Source organism: Maniola hyperantus, chromosome 12 (genome assembly GCF_902806685.2).
Source record: "Maniola hyperantus chromosome 12, iAphHyp1.2, whole genome shotgun sequence".
Classification (NCBI taxonomy): domain Eukaryota; kingdom Metazoa; phylum Arthropoda; class Insecta; order Lepidoptera; family Nymphalidae; genus Maniola; species Maniola hyperantus.
In genome coordinates, this window is record NC_048547.1 from 4,683,275 (window position 1) to 4,707,563 (window position 24,289).

General features: G+C 37.8%; 2 protein-coding genes across 15 annotated transcripts; one reads left to right on the forward strand and one right to left on the reverse strand.

Annotated features, from left to right (window-relative positions):
- Window positions 1-3,497: 3,497 nt before the first annotated feature.
- On the reverse strand, window positions 3,498-14,282 carry LOC117986782 (mucin-4-like). Its single transcript, XM_034973636.2, has 9 exons — window positions 14,085-14,282; window positions 13,859-14,008; window positions 12,869-13,004; window positions 12,367-12,551; window positions 11,700-12,034; window positions 10,596-10,773; window positions 9,356-9,422; window positions 8,856-9,268; window positions 3,498-8,780 (listed from the first exon to the last, which is right to left on the reverse strand). The coding sequence occupies exons 1-9, from the start codon at window positions 14,131-14,133 to the stop codon at window positions 5,887-5,889; spliced, it is 4,407 nt and encodes a 1,468-aa protein (XP_034829527.1). The 5' UTR covers window positions 14,134-14,282; the 3' UTR covers window positions 3,498-5,886.
- Window positions 14,283-16,841: 2,559 nt separating this feature from the next.
- LOC117986783 (protein FAM76A) lies at window positions 16,842-24,240 on the forward strand. 14 transcript variants are annotated; one of them, XM_034973637.2, is made up of 8 exons: window positions 16,842-17,101; window positions 17,248-17,312; window positions 18,647-18,750; window positions 19,022-19,134; window positions 19,766-19,890; window positions 21,951-22,093; window positions 22,895-23,016; window positions 23,892-24,240. In XM_034973637.2, the coding sequence occupies exons 1-8, from the start codon at window positions 17,006-17,008 to the stop codon at window positions 24,126-24,128; spliced, it is 1,005 nt and encodes a 334-aa protein (XP_034829528.1). In that variant the 5' UTR covers window positions 16,842-17,005; the 3' UTR covers window positions 24,129-24,240. The 14 variants fall into 14 exon arrangements, with proteins under 14 accessions (XP_034829528.1, XP_034829529.1, XP_069358129.1 ...); XM_034973638.2 differs by having other exon boundaries at window positions 21,951-22,069; XM_069502028.1 differs by having other exon boundaries at window positions 21,963-22,093.
- Window positions 24,241-24,289: the final 49 nt, after the last annotated feature.

Below are 24,289 nucleotides of genomic sequence, written 5' to 3' on the forward strand. Positions count from 1 at the left end.
ACTTTACGGAAGTCCGTGATACACAACCACAAGGAACAATTTTTATCTGCCAAATCAGATAAACCTGTAGGTATAGTACAAATCGAAGTGCAGCATGCGTTATCTATGCACTCTGCTCTGCCGCTACCACACATACAGGAAAAATAAGCTTCCGACACGCACCACCACACTTTCCTCTACAACACAACTTACTTCGCAGTGAAACGTGCGTATAGTAAGCGGCAGAAAGTAATGTACGTCGAAATGTAGAAGAAGATAGCAGATTTGTAGAGCGTTGTCTCTGTCGTTAAGACCGACAAAACTTCATATAGGTATGAGTGACAGAGACAACGCTGTACAAAGCCGAAATATCATTCTAAATGGCGATAAATACATTTCTTTCTGCCGCGTACTGTACGTGCGTGCGTACTCGAAACACATCGAGATCGAGGAGTTAAGTTTAGTTAGTTAGGCCTACTTAGAGTTCGTTTCCAGGTGGTTTGTACTGAAGTGAAGCGAAGGCGTGAGGCGTGAGGCTCAGTGGAAACGCACCAGGAATGTAGAGTTAACAAAATATATGTCTCCATGATTTGTACCCACGAGAAGTTTACCAAACTTGGGACCCATAGCATATACCTAGCTAATAGCTTATACATTGCTGATATTGGGAGTAAATATTTGTTATTATTTAAGTATCCAGACAATAGTTAGGATAGATAGGTTAGTGGTAGGATAGTTAGGATAGAATTATAAAATTGTTTTAATAAGTCAACCTTGTGGACTACAATCAATAAAGTAGGTAAGTATGTATTTGTGCAAAATATTCGACTCTATGTACAAACGAAGTTATAGTGCCGTTAGTATCTAGCTTGAAACGAGATAGCCTAGACCAAAACACCAGAGGGGGAGAATAGGGAAGGGGTGTTGGGAACTGGGTCACGGATACGGGCTCCTGACACGAATAGCGTCCCATCTCACGTGCTCCGTCGCATGTATGTACACTCAGCTTTAGATTAGTACCTACCTATTAAGCAGGAGAAGCTGTGATAGCCTAGTGGTATTTAAATAATGTATGTAGTGGTAATTAAATATCACTTGCTTTAACGGTAAAGGAAAACATCGTGACCTGCATGCCTGAGAGTTCTCCATAATGTTCTCAAAGGAGTATTAAGTCTGCCGATCCGCACTTAGCCAGCATGGTAGACTATGGCCAACACCCTTCTCACTCTGAGAGGAAACCCATGCTCTGTAGTGAGCCGGCGATGGGTTGAGCATGATGAAGTAGTTGACTCGCCCCGAGTTCGTCAACGTAGTAGTTTTCCCTGAATTACTAAGTATCTACGTTGTAACTGTCGATCGGGTACTTACAGTAGGTTTATTATCAAAATGATCTGATAATAATAGAAAAGCGAGGGTGTATTAGACATCCACGTCCTCATTATTTTTATCAAAATTATACCAAGACTTATAATTAAGTGTAACAAATTAACTCAACATGCATACGCCGCTCGCATAGGTTCAAGTTTGGTATTTAAGAGGTAGGTATGCATATGTTTTAGTGACAGATAGGACAATAATTCTCAAAAAGAGGCCATTTGACTATTTTACGCTCTATGCGATATTTTTGTTGCTGTGGACGCGGCCACAGATTATAGTATTACGCGGTTTTAGACAGCCGAGAATTGTAAATCAATGCAGCCGAGGATACTTTTTTAGAGTAGTGAATTAATAATGAATTGAATAAAAATATTAATGGCTGATTTCGCTTCCAGTACCTACTTAGATATACTACTACTATAGCTACTTTATGTATTTTTGATGATACTGAAGTTTTCCACCGGTTTGACATCGTTGTATCTAATAAAGCCGCCGATTTTTAATTTGTAGGTAGGTATGCCGTATGCGAACAATTGAACAGAATCGTGCGACCGAAGCTGAAGCCGGTCAACTGTCGGCTTCAGACTAGTAAAAGCAATTAGGCACTCAAAGTACCTACTTTTGGTTTATACCTATTGAATTTGGTGCAAAAGCCGTTCACAATTCTCTAAGTATAGGTTATTACTTAGTAAGTGTTACATAAAGCTGTAAAAGTTCTGTTCTATTCCGCAAGAAACATTATGATACGGCACTATAGAATCGGTCAATTTAGATATTTGTGCATAACCGAATTAAATATTTGTCTGGTGGGAGGCTTCGCCCGTGGCTAGTTACCACCCTACTGGCTACTGGCAAAGCTGTGCCGCCAAGCGATTTATCAACGATGTACGATCATTCCGGTACGGTGCCATATAGAAACCAAAGGGTTTAATAAAAACTGTTATACCCCTTCCAGGTTAGCCCGGATCCATCTTACCAGGTACCTTCCAGGTTAGACTGCACCATCACTTACAACCAGGTGAGATGGCAGTCAAAGGCGTTAGCCTTTGTATCTGAAAAATAGCATCCAATGTTCCCAATAGCCACTCTAGCCTTTACGTAAATCTCTATACTGCCAAGTGCCAGTCGAAACTCTCGGCGATTTTTCCCCGCGATAGCAGCGTGTACGCGCGGCAGCGGCACACATTAGCATGAGTAATGAACGGTTCGCACCCACGACGGTGTCGCGATTGCCTCTAATTGCGATATCTAATTAAACGGAATATCATAATCGCATGTACACTCTGATTACCGAACGGCAAATTAGACGCATTCGCTCGTTCGCTGTATACTTAATCATTTTAATGAGCACACCTGAACGAATTTCTGTGCAGATGTTTCTGTAGCGCTCTGTGAAAATGTAGGTACTAAGAATTGAGTTTATTATTCACTAGCTTATTCCCGCGATTTCATACGCGTGGCTTACAGAAATTTAATGAATGAATGAATGATGATAGTGATGATAACATTTTTTGAATTATGAGCGAATAATGTAGACAAATACTGATTGCGGCTGTTTCTTTTTTTACTATTTCGAATAGACACTCGGCTTACAGCACCGTCTCAATGTCGCCTGTTTACCGACGATCGTTTATCGGTCTTTTATCGCATACACGGTGTAACAAGAACGCTAGCAAAAACGAGGAAAGGTAATACTACTGATACCTATGCATGATAACACCAAAAAAACGCGAAATAATTTAAAAAATCCTATATTTTCTAAAAGTTCTTATTAAAGTTCACGATATGTTGCAAATAAAACATCTGACTGACGCTAGAGGTCAACGAACGTTGCCTAAGTAGGCCATTCGGAGTCAATGCCACATCGTGGGCGGGGTATTGACCCGAGTTTTGCACGCTATACATTGCGGGGTTGAAAAATACTAAATCACTAAAACTACAAAATGAGGCAAATGGTTATTGGTATTTAACTATTTAACTGTGTTTAGGCAGTATAACAAACACGCTAAATTTTTGCTAGCGTTCTGGTTACAGCCTGTATACCTACTTTAGGAGAGTGTGTGCCGACCCTAAGACCGGACCTCTCTGGATCTGACACGTAAGGCAAGAAGATAAAAATAATTATAAAATAAAAAATTAGATATATTCAAAGAATCACTTTTATTCTTATTGATTGTGTCTAGCACTTTAGAACAGACTCCGTACTTAAAATATAATTATTATCAATATCAATGGCTTCTTAACTCATAAGTTGCTGTATTTACAAGTATTGAGTTTCGAACGCTAACCTTCGGCTCACATTGGGCTACTTATCACCTGATATCCTACTTAGCAGCCATTGATACTTTAAAAGTCTCCAAGACAGCTACGAAGTTCTTCCGTTTTGACGCCCAAGCCGCCCCTTAGCAGTTACATGGAATACAAGGAACAACATGCTTAATTTGCTATAATACGCCCTCAGACAAATCTGTATGATACGTGCAGCATATATTAGGCTAGATAGTAATACAATTAAGTAGCTAATTGGCACTCAACAGCACGCTTTTTTTCCTTCACTACTAAACATACAGGAAAAGCAAGCAACCTTTTCTTGGATGTTTAGTAGTGGGAGAGTAGCCGACGCATGTCGCATGCTGCACATACAGTTTTGTCTGTTTTGGCGGATTATAGCCAACTAGATGATGCCCGCGACTTCGTCCGCGTGGATTTAGGTTTTTTTAAATCCCGCGGGAACTCTTTGCTTTTCCCGGATAAAAAGTAGCCTATGTCTTTCCTCGGGATGTAAGCTACCTCTGTACCAAATACGGTATTTGACTCAGTAACTTTTTTTCAAACGTCAAAACGCGAGATTCTATGAAATACCGGTGTGTGATGTCACAATCATTTGACGTGCTTTTTTAGTTAAATCGATAATTTAAAATGGTTATTACACTTAAAACCAATAAAGGACGTGGATTTTACGTATTTTGGAAGACCCTCTATTAAATAATTACTGAGAAATAATTTATTTTTGATGTAGTAAAATACCCAATTTCATCAAAATCGGTTAAACTGTTGGGCCGTGAAAAGCTAGCAGACAGACAGACAGACAGACACATTTTCGCATTTATAATATTAGTATGGATTAAGCTTGTTGTTCCTTGTATATCATGGACTTCCGCTTCCCTTCTTATGCATGGAAAAAATTTCAAAAAAATTCAAAAATGGCAAAAATTTCAGCCTCTGAAAGCTCAGGCGACAGTAGCCAAATGGGCGTTTACCTTGACGACAGAAACATACTTTTAACGCCCTTTGAATCAAATCCAATCATAAAACTATCTATGACTAGAATCACACTAAGAACACAACGTCGCGTCGAGTTGTTTGTAGTACGAGACGTAATGGTGCTCCCACACAGAAATAAAGTTTGTTTTAATCTATACATATAAAAGGAAAAGCTGACTATACTGACTGACGGACGGACCCAGGCCGCAGCCGAATAAAACCAACGAGGCAGTCATTTTATAAAATTAGTCAGTTAATAAAATTAAGAAATGTTTTCAACAATTTAACACCGCTGAGCATATTTTGCAACAACTGCGTGGAAACACCGTAAAAAGTATGTCTATGTGTTTCAGGTACACATACGATAGAACACAATATGTTATAATCGTAACAAACCGGCCAAGTGCGAGTCAGGCTCGCGCAATGAGGGTTCCGTACTACAGTCGTATTTTTTCGACATTTTGCACGATAATTAAAAAACTATGATGCATAAAAATAAATAAAAATCTGTTTTAGAATATATAGGTATAGGTGATATAGTCACTCACTTCGAAAGTTGAAAATACTAATTATTAGTTCATGACCAAAATTCAACTTTTTTTGTGTGATCTAACCCTAATACGGTTTTCAGATTTTTCCCCAAATGTCAGCTATAAGATCTACCTACCTGCCAAATTTCATGATTCTAGGTCAACGGGAAGTACCCTGTAGGTTTGACAGACAGACAGACAACAAAGTGATCCTATAAGGGTTCCGTTTTTCCTTTTGAGGTACGGAACCCTTAAAAACCCTTAAAAAATAAATCGTAAAAATTCTTCATCTTAAGGTGGATTTAGATCAAGCCCCACTCTGTCAAAATTATCTTTAGATTTTTTAACTTTGCATTGCTGTCTCTTCTTATCCAACAATGACAGACATAATGATGATAGAGCGAGCTTTCGCTCGTTTGGTCTAAATCCACCTTTATGCGTCCTTAAATAAAATAAAAAAAAATTTACAGATATCCATAATTATCCAACATAATATGCGGAAGGAACCAACCACATTAATTTCCCAAGAAATTCGGCACCAATGTGGTTAATGGAATTTGGAAAGGGGTTTCAACCCTCAGCAATGAGGGATCCGACGCAGAGAGAAATATGGTCAACATAATATACAAACGTACGTAACACACGTTTTTTCTTACATGATGTCCAGTACGTGACACATTAATTTTGCCAGCTTTTTGCCAGGTATAATAATGTAAATAAAATCAATTTCCATTCGTTATGGCCCATGTAACTTACTCAGAACCGATTCTATATCTATGTTTTGTATATTCGCAGATTTAAGTAAGTACTGGGCATCCGGTTTGGATTTTTTACTCAATGTGTCTTCCAAGCTCCCGCTCTGTAACCTCTTTCTCTTTTTATTTTCCGCTTTCTCTTTAACATCTTCTCTTTCGACTTCCAAAATGATTTCGGTGACCTTTGTTTCGTAAGTGATTTCCGATTTAAGCGGCGTGTCTATACTGGTAAGTGTGGAATCGAATATTTCAAAACACTGCGCTCTGGCGACATCTTTCATAGGAGTGTAGAGTTTTTCGAAGTTAGATATGGAACTAACCGCGTCTTCCGTCTCCCTGGGATTGTATGTGCTAAGCAACTCTTCGGGGTCTATGTCAAATAAACTTGTAAAAGAATTCGCTCGTAACCGTATCGTCAGATCATCGTCCACACATAGCTCCATTGAAAATTTATCCTTCAATTTCAATATGCAAGTACTACGAATAAATGTTGATTCATCGAATCGACACGAAAGGAAATTCTCGCTGTCTTCGTTACACTCGTAAACTGCTAGTTCGATTTCTTCAACTTCATCTTCCTCTTGAACTATGTGCAAAGGATTAGCACTAGAATCTGACTCTATTCTATCACTTACAGTTAGGGACACTTCAAGATTTTTAACGGCTATTTCTTCGTTGCTCGTCGACTGTATCGCCGTGTCTTGGATGGGTGTGGCATCGAGCAAGTCCCGTTCAATAATTTTGGCAGTCTCGGCATCAAAGCCTCTTTTTATTAAATCGTTCTGCAAGCTTCCTTCACTATTTTTATCAGGTACAACTTTTGGCGGCGCAGATGTCTCGATATATTCTTTTATCTTAGTAAGGTCGTCTTCGTCATGTAGGGAACTTGAAGTGGGTTGCTCCTCTTTTTCTTTTGGTTTAGCGTCCTGCGAGCCGTCATCGGACCATCGAAGAGCCAGTTGTTCGTTATCAGAATCTTGTAGGTGACACGCGTCGGTTCCTTGCTCTACAACATGATCGCTATTAGGCAGAATACAAGAATTTTGTTCAGCAGTGTCTAAAGTAAATGATTTCGTGCAATCGAGCTTTCTAGGTGTTGAAGATTTTCTACGAGACTTTGTAGGTGCCGCGACTACCATACTTGTGATATGTGTATTTTTGTCCTTACTTGAAGTCCTCTTTCTAGGGTTTTCTGTTTCATCAGATGTTTTCTTCCGTCTTTTGCCGGATGAGTCTTTAATGGGTGTAATTCGCCTGGGCTTTATCTTCATAAAACTTTTAGATTTTATTGGTGATTTATATACCTTTTTCTTTTTATCAGATTTAGTTTTAGATTTTAAGTGAGCTTTATTATTTATTGATTTGTTAACTATTCTATCTTTTGTGCTTTTGTTACTCGCTTCACTAGAGACCGAACCCGCTTCGAACGAATCATCGTATTTTGTTTTGGAAACACACACAGGACTTCTGTATGACACATTCCTTGTGCACTTCCTTTGAGGCCGACTTGATTTTGTAGACTTTTCTTTTTCTTTGGGCTCTGTTAAAATTGTTTCTTCTTTAGTATATTGAACAGTGTCTTTCGTTACAGTTCCTGCACAGTGTAAGACTTCAGACGGCGGTATGTAATCATGGTCATCGGGTTTATAATAAGAACTTCCACTAGAATAATCAGTAGGACGAGATGCATACGAAGATGGTGTAGCCTGCAACAGCTTGGGTGTATTCAGAAATAGTGGTGTAGGTATACTCGTTATTTTTATGTCTGAAATGGGTTCGTCGGGTAAGTCGGAACCTAAAAACTTGGGCGTTTCCATTTGAATGTCATATAAAACTTGTTTATATGGAGTTTCTAAGAAGTCAGATATGTTAAGTTTACCGCCGATAGCATTTTGTAGAGAGAGTCTCTCAGTTTCAGGGGTATCCACACGGTCATCACTAGTGTTCACTTTCATTTGACTTTTATCTGTTGTGTGTATAGTATTGGTGATTCCGTCACATGCATTCATATTATTAATACTTTCTGGCACTGCATTCTTATCTAGCGCTTCTTTTATAGGCTGTTCAATATTTTCAGCCGATTTAATACTTTCGTTTGATTTCGATGTGTGTGACGTGGAATTTGTAGTTTTCGTATGATCCGAGTCTGAAGTTTCAGCAACATTCTCAGTGGCCGATATCTTTTTCTTCTTCTTCGTTTTCTTCGGCTTTGGCTTCGGCTTAGGCTTCGGGGTTTCCATTGGTTCTTCGAAAACTTCGTTTGCAATAGCAAGTGCACGGAGTGCCGCGTCCCAGTTACTTTTTTTCACTGAGTTCGTCTCATTTTCTTTAGTTGATTTATTTTTACTTTTATTAGACTCAGGTCTATCATAGTTATCATCCTTTACAAGATTTGTATGTACTGGTAAATCTGAGCGACCGTTGGGGATAATTTCATTGCCACTTGTACTACTCTCTGTGGACAATTTGTTTGGATCATTTTCATTTATAGTTTCGTGCAATATCCTTCTAGGTGTGGCAAAATCTAATACCCTAACATGAGAGTTTCGTCGGGGGGTGGAAGAAGATTTTCTCGTAGGCGGTGCAGCATTGGGGGTGCTAGTTTTATTGGGAACAGCGATATTTGAATCCTTTGGTAAAGAAGCAGCCGTAATATCAACAGTTTTAACTAGGCCTTCAGAAAGCACTTTTGCAGGATCTTCAAAACTTAAATCTGGCAACTGTGAACTTTTCATGGGAGGTGGGCTGGTTGATGGAACGTCTATAACTAAAGGACCTAAAACACGCTGCTTTGAGCTTGTGGTTGTCGTTATAGTTTTTGTATTGCAAGACATTGTTCTCTGACTATAAGTTGCCGCTGAACTCTGCGTGAGGCCTGCAATATAAAACACTATGGCATAATGTAAGGCATTAAAAATGTGATTACTTTTAAAATAATGATCGTAATTACCTGATGAAGGTACAACAATAATTGTAGGCATTGCCATAATTTCGTCCTCCGTATAAGTGAGATTTGCTCCCGTTTGCCGTTTATTTGTGTACGCAGGCGTACCATTAATATATATAGTCTGCATCTGCATCGATGAATTAGTATTAGCTCTTAGAACTGGAGGTATTTTGACGTGATTGTTGCCTTTAATCGTATTATCGACTTTGACATCAGAGAGAATCGTTATTTTTGGGTCGTCACACTTTGATTCCTTGATTCTTACGAACTGACTTTTTGGTATGTGGTTTGGCTTCACTTGAAGATACGGACTGTGCATTGAACTTGCTCTTAAAAAATATTTTCCAGCAGGTGGCGGGCCGTTTATATTAGTAATAGGAGTTGCACTTTGTCTGTTTTCGCTTAAGGTTGTTGGCCTGAGAAGTTATAAAGATAAATGTAATACTAAAATAATAACGAACAAAGATTGGGTAGCAATTGAATTCAGAAATAAATCAACTTACTGTGCATTAAAATTTTCAGATGTACTGGAATCAGGTACAGTCGGTTTTTCCTTGTCGCTCGCTGTTCCTACAAGTGACATAGTCATTAAAAAAGTTTTTACCTTCTATTGAAAAAAGCACCGAGGTTGCGACATTTTGCACGATAAATCAAGAACTATTATGCATAAAAATAAATAAAAATTTGTTTTAGAATGTCTAGTGATATGATGTGTCCCTTTCATGTGATACCCCACTTGGTATGGCTATCTTACTTTGAAAATTAAAAATACAATTTTTTTATGTAACCACAAATTCATGGTTTTCGGATTTATTCCTTTACTTGTGCTATAATACCTACCTACCTAATATATATAATATCCTCTACCCTAAGGTTGCCTGGAAGAGATCGCTATTTTAGCGATAAGGCCGCCTATTGTACATGCTGTCTGTGTTATATGTCTATTGTTTTTGTTTTGGTGTACAATAAAGCATATTTTACTTTTACTTTACTTTACCTACCACATTTCATGATTCTAGGTCAACGAGAAGTACCCTATAGGTTTTCTTGACAGACACGACAGACGGACAGACAGACAGACAACGAAGTAATTCTATAAGGTTTCTTTTTTCCTTTTGAGGTATGGAACTTCAAAAACAAACTAACTGACATATCTAAACTAATTCTGTCTGTCTGTCTGCTAGCTTTTTACAGCCCATCCGTTTTGATGATTATGTCTCAGATATTGATGAAATTTACAGATAGCTTGCATCCCAGGGAAAGACAAAGGCTACTTTTTATCCCGGAAAATCATAAAGTTCCCATAGGACTCTAAAAGAACCTTAATCCATGTGGACTGTTTCGCGGGCATAGTCTATTTGGTACAGAGATAGTCTGCTTCCTATAGGGCATAGGCTACTTTTTATTCTGGAAAATCAAAGTTTCCATGGGGTTTAAAAAAAACGAAATCCATGAGTGTGAAGTGGCGCGCATCGTCTAGTTTTTATAAATAGCTAGCTTATGCTCGCGACTTCGTCCGCGTGGACTACACAAATTTCAAAGTCCTATTTCACCCCCTTAGGGGTTGAGTTTTCAAAAATCCTTTCTTAGCGGATGCCTACGTCATAATAGCTATCTGCATGCCAAATTTCAGTCCGATCCGTCCAGTAGTTTGAGCTGTGCGTTGATAGATCAGTCAGTCAGTCAGTCAGTCACATTTTCCTTTCATATATTTAGAAGAAGATGTTATTATCTAAAACTCACCAGCCACACCAGTAGCAAACTCTTGAAATGAACCAGCATTACAAATTGGTTTGTTAGTAGAATTTGGAGGAACACCGCTGTTTATTCTAGATGGTTCTGTAGAAATCTTATTGCTACACACCAAGTTAAATATTGTATTGAACTCTTCGATTTTCTGTTTAGCTTCATCGGATTTCGCCTGCATATAAAAAAATCGGTCAAATGCAAGTCGGATTCTTAATTTACAAGGCGGCGAGAATCAAGTTAGCCCTGGTTCACTAAAGCTTGAGATTGATTTGCAACATTTTGGTGCAATGTATCGAGTTTTTGTAACTCAAACCAAAGACTGACTTGTAACATTCGTTTGTAATGTATCATTCGTGGCGAGCGCCGCGTGCTCCGCTCGACTGTCGGGTTTTTCGCGAATTCCCTTTGAGTGGTACAACTCACAAGTCAGTGCAGGTCGCGTCAATGCAAGAGCAAATCAAAAGCGCAAGCGTAATAACGAGTTAAATTGTTTTGTAGGAGGTAATCTCTGGAACTGCTGAACCAATTTTGAAAACTTTTCACCACTAGAAAGCTACATAATTCCTGAGTGACATTGGCTATATATTTTTCTTAAATTAGAGATCTCTACGAAAATTGTAATAAGCTACCCCAGCAAGTCAATCTCCAGCTTAAGAGTAGTACAGAAAACATAGGCTATGTGATTTGTGATTAGTTGGTTACTCAAAATAGTTAATGCCCACTGACTTTTTGTGTTTGTCATTTGCATGGGATTATGTAACAAGAGTTCGCTATATTAACTTTACTCAGTGGATAGAGTGTAGTGTAGTTTCAATCATAGGATTCATCATAGCTTTTGGTGAAGCGACTGTACAAATCAAAATCGATCAGAACCTATCTCTATATATAAAAATGAATCGCTGAATGTGTTGCTGATCGCAAATCTCGAGAACAGCTAAACCGATTTCGCTAATTCTTTTTTTATAATATTCCTTGAAGTACGAGGATGGTTCTTACGGAGAAAAACTTTAAGTATTAAACAAAATTAAAGTAACGACTGTTAGGCGGTACGAAGTTCGCCGAGTCAGCTAGTCTAAAAGTAAAAGTTTGTGTTCTTACCATAGAAATGTCTTGTCTATTAAAAGCAACATTGCCATTGCCTTGTGAGTTCGGCCCAGAAGAAAGTTGTGGTCTCACACTGGTACTGCTTGGATCATCTGGGTTTTTCACAGTCGCATATACTTGCTGCACCATAAGCCTTTGCGGCATTTGTTGTACTGAAGTTCTTTGCGATGCAGGTTGAGCTGGGCTACTTTGCGATATTTGTTCTGCCGAGCTTCGAGTTATTAGTGGTGCTGGGCTACTTTGTGATATTTGCTGACCTAAATTACTGTGTGAATGTGCAATTTCCGTGGAAAGCTCCTTGGTGGAATTTCTTTTTGTTACAGAATTCCCTGTATAAAAAAATAAAAACCTTTGTTTATTTATGTCACGGCGTGATTGAAAGACAAAACAAACAAGCACTCTTTCGCATTTATAATCAGTACCCTTATTATAAATGCGAGTGTGTTTGTTTGTTGATTTGTCCTTCAATCACGTCGCAACGGTGCAACAGATTGACGTGATTTTTTGCATGGGTATAGATAAAGATTTAGAGAGTGACATAGGCTACTTTTTATTCAGGAAAATTAAAGAGTTCCCACTGGATTTTTAAAAAACTTATTACACGCAAACGAAGTCGCGGGCATCAGCTAGTATTATATTAGTAGGGATTCAATCAACTCACCAGGTAAATCAGCTAAGGAGGTAGTTTCAATGGACGTTTCTGGAGTGCTTGCCTCTGTTTGGCTTGCAGGGTGTAGCATAGCCACTGATTTGCCAACCCTGGGTCTACACTCACAGACACTGAGGTTGAGGGAGTTACACACTTCACAGACATTGGATTTGGTGTACAAAGTCTGTCTATTGGAACTGAAATACAATTTTTTTTATCAATTATGGTTTTATTTGGTCATACACAAAGCTTAAACTACAGTATGCAGCAGAAAGTAATGTGCATCTGCATTTAGAATGACATTTCGGCTTTGTAGAGTGTTGTCACTGTCCCTCATAAAACTGTGGCCTAGCGGTCAATGCGACGGGTGCAACCCCAGAAGACGCTGGTTCAAATCCTGCAGGTTCCACAATTTTTGATCCATAAAATTGAGAAACTTCATTGAAGTGTAGTGGGTAAACACTATCATAAAATTATAAAAATATAGTGTCAATAAAATACAGATATAAGGTACCTTGATTTGTCAGTGCTTGGTTCTTGTGCATGAAGCCTGTTAATGTCTACATGGTTCACCAGAAACTTGACAACTTCCAACAAGTTTGAACACTGGAATAACTTTTTACGCAACAAAAACGGCTTACAGGTTTCAACTGTAAATATAAAATAGCAGACTATAATACTTATTTTGAGCCTCACAAATTATTGTATTTTAAAATCATTTTTAGGGTTCCATAAATTTTGTTGTCTGTTTGTTGTGTCAAGAAAACCTATATAAGCTACTTCCTGTTGACCTAGAAACACAAAATCTGGCAGGTAATTAGGTCTTATAGCATATGTAAAAGAAAAATGCGAAAACCATAAATGAATGGAAACACCACGAAAAAAATGTGATCACAAAAAAAGTATTTTACTAAATCACATTAGATGGTGTAGTAGTCCGTCATTAAGTTGCACTGTTCTACATAAAAATGCTAGGTATATGATGGTACAGCACCCGTCATATGGAAGTCCAACTCACACTTGACTACTTTTTCAATGTTTATACTACTCCAAGTATATTTTAAGTTGGTTAACTATTACTCATTAACTTGTAAAGCCTACAGACCTTAGCAGTGATAGTTTTTGTTTTAACTTTGTTATATACTATGTACCTATACTACTATTGTATACAAAAACAACTACATATTTAACTGGCAGGGGACAGGGACATTTAATTCATACAAAAAATAGCACTTTTATATTTCTGAAAGACCTATCCAACAACCCCTACACCATGAGATTAGACAAGGAACAAAATTCGACCCCACTTACAGTGTAGGAAAGGTTTTACCCTAAAAATTATTTAACAAGATTTTATTATATCACTTTGTTTGTGATCAATATGGCCATGCCTAAAAGTAGGGGTGCACCTTCTGCATTCCATAAATATGCGCACAAATGGTCATTTTTAACAAGCTAGCTGCTAGTTATTAGTAGTTTAGTCCAAACACGTCAAAAAGCTTACCATAAATTTTAACAGCCCTATATTCCGCTAATATGCTCTTGAGAGACGTCATAAATATCCTGTCATATTCATTTCTTAGCACATCCAAATAGGGGCTTGCCTGTAGGAATTCGTCATAAGCTGTCATTAACTGCTCCTCAGCAAGATACCCTGGAATATAGAGGGGTAATTTACCGAATTTCCTTAGAAGTGCGCCGTTTTTTCGATCTCCCGCCAAACATCATACCAAGAACGAGCTTTGCCAAATCATGTGACGGAAACGGTGGTATAGCCATTTTAATATAATATAACTTTAGTTAATACACAACGTAGTACACGATTATTTCAGCAAAAAACACCTAATTAAATATAATATCATTTTCAAATTCTAAACAAACAAAATATTATTATCAAAAACTGCAATGCAAAACGAATAACGTCTTGCGTCTTCTGTCGAATTGACAGTTATTGACACATCACAGACCAACAATGATTATTGATAGTTGTTGTGATCCTCTCTAGTTTGTGGTTCAATACCTTATGCATCCAAACATCCACTTATTCCACACGCTTGTAATAAACAGCAAACGCAAGGGTGGACGAGTGTTTTTATAAGCTTGCCAACAAGAGTTGGCAAACATACATTGCGACCGTTTAGAGTTGAAATTAAATATTTTGAAACTGCAGTGAAACCTGGTTAAGTGGGACCTGGATAAGTGAGAAACCTCTCCTACCTGTGAGTAAATGAGACAACTATAATTTTAAACCTGCTTAATAATTGGAAAACCAGATTATTGGAAACCCTCAATAATTGGTACATAATATGTCTTGGTCCCTTGAGATCCCAATTAATGTTTCACTGTAAAATGTTTTATATAGAGCAATCCTAAAATTAATGTCAGTGCTGTCAAAGACAAAAAAATATTTTGTGGGACTTAGGTGGGTTTTCGCCTGTTTTTGCTTGAATATCAGGCTTACCAACTATTGACCGTATTTGAGGACAAAAAGCGTGTATTTCTGGTTGCCCCATTAATTACATTATAGTTAGTTATTATCTTTATATTTAATATATATATATTTTTTTTTTAATACAATAAAACTTAAAGCTAGCCTTATCTAATTACTATATAAATCATGACCGCGTGGAATGGTGCCAAGAATACTGGCTGCATTTCCGCGCTGGACAGCCACTGCAGCTGATCCGCTGCGCAAAAAATGAGCCAGCCCTTCTGTCACCAGTTGAGGCTATTAATCGCGGTGAAATGTCTCGTAAAAATTTTTTAGCACTAAGACTCCATGGCCCCAGGGTCTCCACGGCAAACGGCACAAAAATGTAACTCTCTATAAGAGAGGCATACTTGCGCCGCTTGCCGTTTTCAGCTGTTTCTGCTGCGGCTCCCGGTCTTGATGCTGTCTTCCTGATATGACACGGGGCCAATGTGTCCAGGGAACCAGCGTCAATCCATCAGGTCTCTTGCCATCATCCCGACTAATCCTTGCCGGCTCAATGAGCGCAGGAATATTTATGGTGGCAAGAGCTCTTTTAATTGTATCGTTAAGAGAGCCATTCCTAAACAGCCTACCGGAGCTCCTTTGGCAAGAGAGTCCGTGGATTCCAAATTTATCAACCTCTTTTCCACACGGACATCTGTGCTGATGGCACAGTGGTGTTCCCAATCTGAGACCTAGAGCCACACGAAAACTTTCGTTATCTAAAAGTGTGCCGAGATTTTTTGATGGCAAGGCATGCAGCCAATACCCAGATTCCTTTTCGGATAATGCTAGAAGCCTGGCACGATCTCTGTCACTTGTAAGATTTTGAACCAAATTCGTATGTGTCAGTTGAACCAATGGCAAATCCCAAAGTTTTTGTGTAGTACGTTCCTTCGGGATGTCGACATTGGGACATCTGACCTTCCAACTCTCTAGGGCCTCTGTGGCATAGGTCAATGATGAATTGGATTTGAGAATTTGAGAGCTAAGCTCTTTTATACTATGCACAGAGGACAGAAAAGCCGGAAGAGCTACACTGGAAATTTTCCTCACGCCGATGCCACCGTACTTGACCGGTAAAGTTGCTTGGTTCCAGGAGTGCTCATCAAAAGTTAAATTTAGAATTTGTTCTAGTGTACTTTTAAGGGTGGCATCCATGTTATCGAGCAGTCCATGAAATTTCCAAATTGGGCTCGCGCGGAGAATGTAAATTAATTTAGGTACAAAAAGGCAATATTTTAGGATCGAAAATGCAATGTGAGAATTTAGAGTGCCCAATTTGTCGGTATTAGCCGAAAATGTTCTGACTTTTTGATCCAAGAGTGGTTGTATGGATTCATTATAAAGAGGAGCACCGAGAAGGCAAAGTGAACGTTTATCAAGTATTTTAATATTAGGTGAAATTTCATTGAATAATTCAGAGGCCAATAGAATTCTTTCTTGCGACAGTTTTTCTGTAAAAAACAATTCGCATTTCGAAAAATTAAGTTCTAAACCAATTTTCCCAAACTGTTGCTTAATATGATTAAGATCTTTTAGAACGTCATCCACGTTGCCCCCAATGGTTCCATCATCAAGATACCATATGTTAAATTTAGATGTTAAATTTGAGATATGGTTATGGATCCCTAAGCTGAACAGGGCCGGACCTAAAGGATCCCCCTGCTGAACGCCTACAGAAGACTTAATATCGCTATCTCCAAAGAATAATTTAGAAGCAGAGCTGTAACATTGCCAAACATATATATTTTGTAACAAAACAATATTTATATTTTACCAATATCGAAACACGCTTACATCGCTCATGAGCAAAGAAAAAGTTAAGTTCTACTTCTTTAAGAATTATAACTTTCTATATCGATGCTCATGAGTCATGACCAAGCTCACGACCATAGATTATCTACTATATCTCACGACCAAAACTCAAAAGCGTACATACATATTTTATACTCTTTGGCTCACGACTCATCCCTACTGGATTACTGGTCTGTGCTGAGTAGGTCTGTTATGTGCTGAGTACTGCTGTCAAGTGTCATGGCGTTCCGTTTCGTCATCCGAGAACATTCACTTTGTTATAATTTTTGAAGTTTTCTGGCGTCATTTGTGTTATATTTTGATTTTTGTTGGTATTTCAAGTGAAACATTTTCCTTATTCTATATAAATCTTGCCCTAAGATGAGTTCAGCCGCATCCACAGCACTTTTCGCTTGCTCTCGTTGTTTCTCAAGGCATCCTTTCGAAGAATTGTCTCCTGGAGAACAGCTTTGCAAGGTAAGGTCAATTCGTGGTAATTTATTCATTGATCTGTATCAAATGCTTTTACTGTGTTGTGTGAGGAAGAAGATACAGTTACGTACAACGTTTACAGTTGATTCTGAGTTCTGACGTCAGTCGTGACGCTGTGTTCTGTTTTTCAGGAGTGTCGTGGCTCTTTTCCCGTCGTCAAGTGCACGTACTGCCGTTCGGAGTTCCAACAGACAAGGTCAGAAACATGCGCCAAGTCATGTGATATGTAAAGAAAATTGCGCATTTTATGAACCAGCTTTATTTTATAAACATGTTGACAAAACATCCACTTGAATTACCAGTTTCACATAATCAATCTATGACGATATCCCGATTCTTAGAAATAAAAGAGCTTGAAATTCCCAGTAATGAAAATTATAATTAATAGGAAATATTATGACACTATTTTACTATCAATTTATGATATGTACTTTTCCTGACAATTCACTGTAGCCTACAAATAATAGCTTAGTAGCTTATGAAGCACACAGGATGTTAGCTAAATTATCATTACTTAATAGTTTCCTCTTGCAACTTTGTGGCTTTTTCTAAGAATTACAGAATTAAATAATTTCACAATAATTTTATTTGCAGAAGTGCACAGAATAATGTAGGTAGTGGGAAACTGGCAAACACAAGTAGACTTCCCAATATTATGCATTTCAAATTCAAAGACCATTATCAAGGTACTTTGTAACTCTTGTACTTATCAAACTTGTCACTAGCAACAACTTTTTGCTTGTTGTTATGTATTTGTTTCTAATTTAAAGAAAACCTACATGACATAAGAAATTATGTAAAAAAATACCTATGTAAGCGTAACAAGAAAGAAAATCTGAAATTACAAGTTAGAAGTTACATTTGATATGCATAATAATTCAATTTTGCTTGACCCAAGACTGTCAAGTAGCATCAATTTTAGAATAGATTTAAGCCTGTTTCTGTTTGTCGTATTGATTTTTCTGTTCCAAAAATTGTTTAGGAAACCTCACAAGGATTCTAAAATACATATGTAATAAGGTATTGGAGTAATACCTCATTGAATCCATATTTTATGACCCCTCAAGAAAGTAAAGCAAATTTTTTTTGGCTCTCAATTTTCATGTTTATTTCAATATCCAATTCTTTTATTTTTTCCAAATTTGCATACATCTTTGTAGCGGTAACCAGTTTCTAACTACTAAATTACAGTACGTGGCAGAAAGTAATGTACATCGACCTTTAGAAGGAGATAGCAGATTTGTAGAGCATTGTCTCAATCATTGAGACTGACAAAACGTCATATAGGTATGAGTGACAGAGACAACGCTCTACAAAGCCGAAGTGTCACTCCAAAGGCTGATGTACATTATTTTCTGCTGTACTGTACCATGTACCGCACCGTCTTCCATGTACTGAACAACTTTACCTCTCTCATAGTTTATTTTTAAAATGTCATGTCTCAAATCATAATATTAAAGTGACTTCACCTATAAGACTTTTTCTGCAAAGTTGTGTTGTACTTTAATGTTTATATGTTTCAATTTGCAGCAAATCAAATACTTCATCAATCTGCAAAAAATGTGAGGCCAATGTCAAAGCCTATGGAAAGCCTACAGCGTGTGAATACTGCAACATTATTGCTGCATTTATTGGTAAACTCATTTCAGTTGTTTTATATAATTCTATATGCATAAAAGGAAAAGCTGACCGACTGACTGACTGACTGATCAATCAATTCACAGCTCAAACTACTGGATGGATCAGGCTGAAATTTGGCATGCAGATAGATGTAGGCACCCGCTAAGAAAGAATTTAAAAATTTGTAAAAATAATAATAATAATATGTATTTAAAAAAAATTGTAGGAGTTTCCTGGAAGTGTAGGTAAAACACTATCATAAAGAAATTATAAATATGATTTTAGGCAACAAGTGTCAGCGATGCGCAAACTCCGAGCGCAAGTATGGCGCAGCGGTGACGTGCGAACAGTGCAAGCAGCGCTGCGCCTTCGACAGACATGATGATAACAAGAAGGTTGTATGTACCACAATTTGCTCATCCATAATACTATTCAGGATGTCGTTTCAAGAGCCGTCGGTGAGGCTAAAATTTAACCCATTAGAAGAAGCCATAGCAGCTGTATTAAAATAAAAGCTACATTCAAAGATTTTTGGAAAATCTTGTACACAAGTTAGGATACAAAATTGAAACTGAACTTTTTCTCAAAAAATTGTTCGTACCTTTAAGATGTTATAAGAAATAAAATGTATAGTAACATAGCCACTGAAATTAAAAGAAAGAGCTTTTTTCATGATGTAATGTGGTTACACCAGACATTGTTTTAATTATTGTCCTGTAAAATTTACATAAACTCCTAATATACGATGGGGGTGGGGGAGGACATAAGACTTTAAAATTTCGGATAGACTTAAGGGTCACTCACATCATAACGGCGATTACGCATTGCACTTCCGTCATCCGTGAGAATACCAGCGATTATCTACGACATAATATAGCTCCCATAGAAAACAAAACAGAACGTATTTTCATGGACTCGATGAGTGCGTAACCGCGTTAGGGCTAATTTTTTACCATTTTTAGTAGGGACAAAAACGTTATATATCCTGTTCATTTCGCCTGCGACTCAAATCCTTAGTGAAGACACTAGCATATGTTTCAGGTGGACGGCAAACTGCTGTGTTGGCTGTGCACACAGTCGTTGAAGCGGGCACTGGCACGGACCAAGCAGCATAATATGTCCACAGCTGATAAAAACAAGCACCGCTCACACAAGTCAGTTGACAACTTTTTATTAATTCCTCATTTGTCTAAAGGCTTATCAATATTTAAATAAAAGAACACATTATTAAGCTAAGTAGCAAACATACAGTTAAACAATAATAGTTTTTTTTAATCTACCCACTTGCACATCTTTTGTTACAAAACGGTAAACAAATGATGTAGGTTTTCATATTATATTGACAAGGCCCTTCCACAATACTGGGTGTGATGCCGCATCGATGTCAAGAACGATGTCACAACTCAATGCAATTCCCATATAAATTCCAATGATGCGTTGGGTGTTATCTTACAGCCGTACTCAGAGTCGCTTAGTCGTTACTTAAGTTTAGTTAAAACGAGACAGAGGTATATCTCTCACATAAATCTGTCTCGTTTTAACTCAATTTTAAGTAATGATTAGCGACTCTGAGTGCGGCTGTTAGAAATTTACGCTGCGACATCGCACTGAAAGTATTGTGAAAGGACCCTAAGGTATGATTAATGCCAACACGTGGCGGGTGCGAGCTGTGCCACGTACGACGCGCGAAACGGTTGGCAAGTTTGACTAAATGTAGATGTCCAAGTTAGTACTGCCAAGAAATGCTCAGTACTACAGTAGTTAGGAAGTGGTGGTGGTGTTTTTCCTGTGCACCGCGTAGAGCACGTTAAGCCCATGGTTGGGCATTCTCTGGTTTATTATTTCGTGTAGAGACAGCAATGTTTGTCGGTTCATCAGTTTCCTTCGTATTTGCCAAACACAAAGTTTCTCAGTAATTTGGGTGTTGTTAGCTTCGCCTTTTAGCGTTGCGTATGCTATATAGCCTGACATCTGAAGCTCATTTCACACTACGGGATATATTATATTCCAGGCAAAATTATATTCACGGCTACAATAATTCGCATAGAGTATTCGCGTTAAAAATTGGTATGAATGGCACACCAATATATAAAAAATTGTAAAAAGCCCCCATCGATCCCACATTGGTGTTCCCAACATTCGTACAGTACGCGGCAGAAAATAATGTACATCGACCTTTATATATCGAAGATTTATTGAGGTAGAGATAGTGGATTTGTAGAGCGTTGTCTCTGTCGTTGAGACTTGAGACCGACAAAACGTCACATAGGTATGAGTGAAAGAGAACGCTCTACAAAGCCGAAATCTCATTCTAAAGGTCGTTGTACATTATTTTCTGCCGCATACTGTACCAATTTTTACCTATACGCGAATTATTGTAGGTATATTTTGCCCGGACTATAATAACATATTATATTATATCCCGTAGTGTGAAATAAGGTTTATGCGGTAAAATCGTCATAATAAAGTATCTAGTGCGATGGATATTATGACAAACAAATATACAACGTCAACAAACAAAAATATTACAATAATAAATTATTAGGTAAATCAGGCTTTGATATGAATTACGAAAATAAATAATCTTACTAATATTGTAAATGTAAAGAGTTGGATGTTTGTTACTCCTTCACGCCATGTCTATTGGCATAGAGATAGTTTATCCCAGAAAATCTAAGTGTTTCCTCAGGAATTTCAAAACCTAAATCCACGCGGACGAAGTCGCAGGCATTATCTGGTAATAGGATAGGTTTATAGCGGTTGTTTATGGGGCTAGAATTCGTTATTAAATAGAATAATTAAATAAAAATCATGATTTATTTTTAACATAATTAATTATTAACGTCACACTGTACGGAAGGCGATCAATGACGTAACAAGGCGATAAACGACAAGTATTTTTAATTTTTTTTTAACAAAAATAGGGTAATTTCCGCGGGAAAATATTTTTAGCAGCATTTTAGTTATGTAAACAATAGGCTGTGAGACTTTTCATAAAACAGTCCAAGACCCCATTTATAATCTCATCATGTTTCCATCTGTGGTGGTACTTTTAAGAGGAACAATCTGGTATTTGTTTTTGAACTTTCTAAATTTAATTGTTGCAGTGGTTTTGCGTGATGTGCCCCACAAGCAAATGAACCGACAAACATTTACAGTTTTTAATATGTTACCATGTTAGTAATATTAAACGCAAGAGATATACTACGCGCAGGTCGAAGAGCAGTCACAAAGACAAACGCAAGTCGGACATGAAGTCTATGGGCTCCGGAGACATGTCTATGAATGACTCGCAACCAATGGAGAAGAAGTCCAAACTCACCCCTATACAAGGCATGTATGTTTTTAACGCTCGAGGTATGTTTGTTTTATTATTTTTTAATCAAAATTAACATGCGCTAATGTATTTTTTCATTTATCATTTGTTTTCTATCTTGCATGCTATTTGCAGTTCTATTGAAATAAGATACAATCTATAATTACTATCCGTCTACGCAAATATGCTCAAGCAGGTTTGAACAATATGGCACCTCGTACTCATCGTCATTTTGACGCCACCTGCTCATAAACTTTGGTTGTTGACTAAACTAAACACGTAACTGTTCACGAACAGTTGACGTCATCAACCACTCGGCCAATCACAGCCGTTTACGGTCACGTGACTAAAAATCGTAGACAAAAAAGAATTTTCTTTGTCAATTTCCAAAATATATAGTTGGTTTCCAAAATTCATATTTAATATGGATGCCATGAATAGTAGATCCTATTTAATTTGTGTTGTGGTGTCTTGCACTGCTAACAAGGTACAAAACAACTGGCACTGTAGGTACACTATACGAACAAGATTGTTAACTCTCACAAGAAAATGTGAAAAAATAAAATAGACATAGGGCAAACCACTAGTTGATTATTGTCTGTCAGAAAACTTGACAACTATGCTTGAGGAGTTTTGCACTCAGTCTGCCCTGACCCTTATATAATAAGGGATTGTTTAAAAGCCTACGAATGTCAACATTGTATTCTACTCTCCCCTACATTCTTTAAAGTCCTTAAAACTTAAAAAGGCCGCAAAAGCCATAACATTTTCTCTAGCGCTGTTCATAAGAGGCAATAGTTGTTTTTATATTGATCAAAAGAAACATTTTTTGGGTTGTTCAGGAGAATTGGACCCCAACAGTTCAGATCACGTGGTAGCAATGACGCAGCTAAAGGAAACCATCGCCAGCCTGCAAAAGAGAGTTCAACAAAAAGATATGGAGCTACTTTCCAAAGACAAACTGGTATGTATTCCACTCATACAAACGGTTAAGACAGGAACAAAATTTCAAAGTGCATACCAATGATTAAAACGAAACCTGACGTCATTTTTTTTTTTTTAAAGAATATTAGCCATGTTAAATGACTAATATTCCCCTTTCCTCTCCAACTAAGCGTCAGGCTTGTGCTAAGAGTAGGTACGACAATAGTGCAACGGTTGAGCTATTGAGGCTATAAAATTGATGATCACCTAAACAGTCTGCTAACCAGGATCGCCCGGTTTTACCATGTTTTTAATGACTTACTTTCTTGTCTGTTCCTTTATTCGTGCCCAATAGTACAACCTTGCGATGAGCACGCACACACACACGCACGCACACACACACACACACACACAAACATGTGGACAACAGACAATGATCGAGATGTTTTAATTTATGAAAAATAGCCTCTAGACTGGACAGGGGTGTCTGGTATAAAAGCTATCTCTATACCAAATAAATAATACTTGCAGTTTCGTCCACTTGGATCTAGGTTTTAAAAAAAACCCGTAGGAACATACTTGTGTATATCAAATTTCGTTAAAATCGCTTAAACGGTAGGGTCGTGATTATGTAGCAAACAGACAGACACGCTTTCACATTTATTATATTAGTATACTAGCTTATGCTCGCGACTTCGTCCGCGTGGACTACATAAATTTCAAACCCCTATTTCACCACTTTCAGGGTTGAATTTTCAAAAATCCTTTTTTAGCGGATGCTTACGTCATAACAGCTATCTGCATGCCAAATTTCAGCTCGATCCGTCCAGTAGTTTGAGCTGTGCGTTGATAGATCAGTCAGTCAGTCAGTCAGTCACCTTTTCCTTTTATATTATTTAGATTAAATTGTTTCAGATCACCGAATTAAAAGCGCAGCACCACAACGTCACGACGGACCTCCGGATAGAAATGAAGAACAAGGATCGTTTAAACGAAAATAAATTCACGCTCATGAACTCAAAAATACAGAACCTCCTCAAAGAAGTGGCCACGCTCAGCAAATCCAACAAGAAGAACAACAAGAACATAAAATCCGCGCTCGCGAACACCGAGAACGGCAGCAGTGGCACCGACAGCCCAAGCACCAATTAGATCAATTTATAGCCACATAACCGAAATTAATAACCTCTCTATCTATATTCTGTCGGTAGAAATCACTACCCATATTATAAAGTGTTTGTTTATTGGTTTGTCCTGCAATCACGTCGCAATGGAAGCAAGGAACCCACGCTTTTTTTTTGCATGGGTATAGT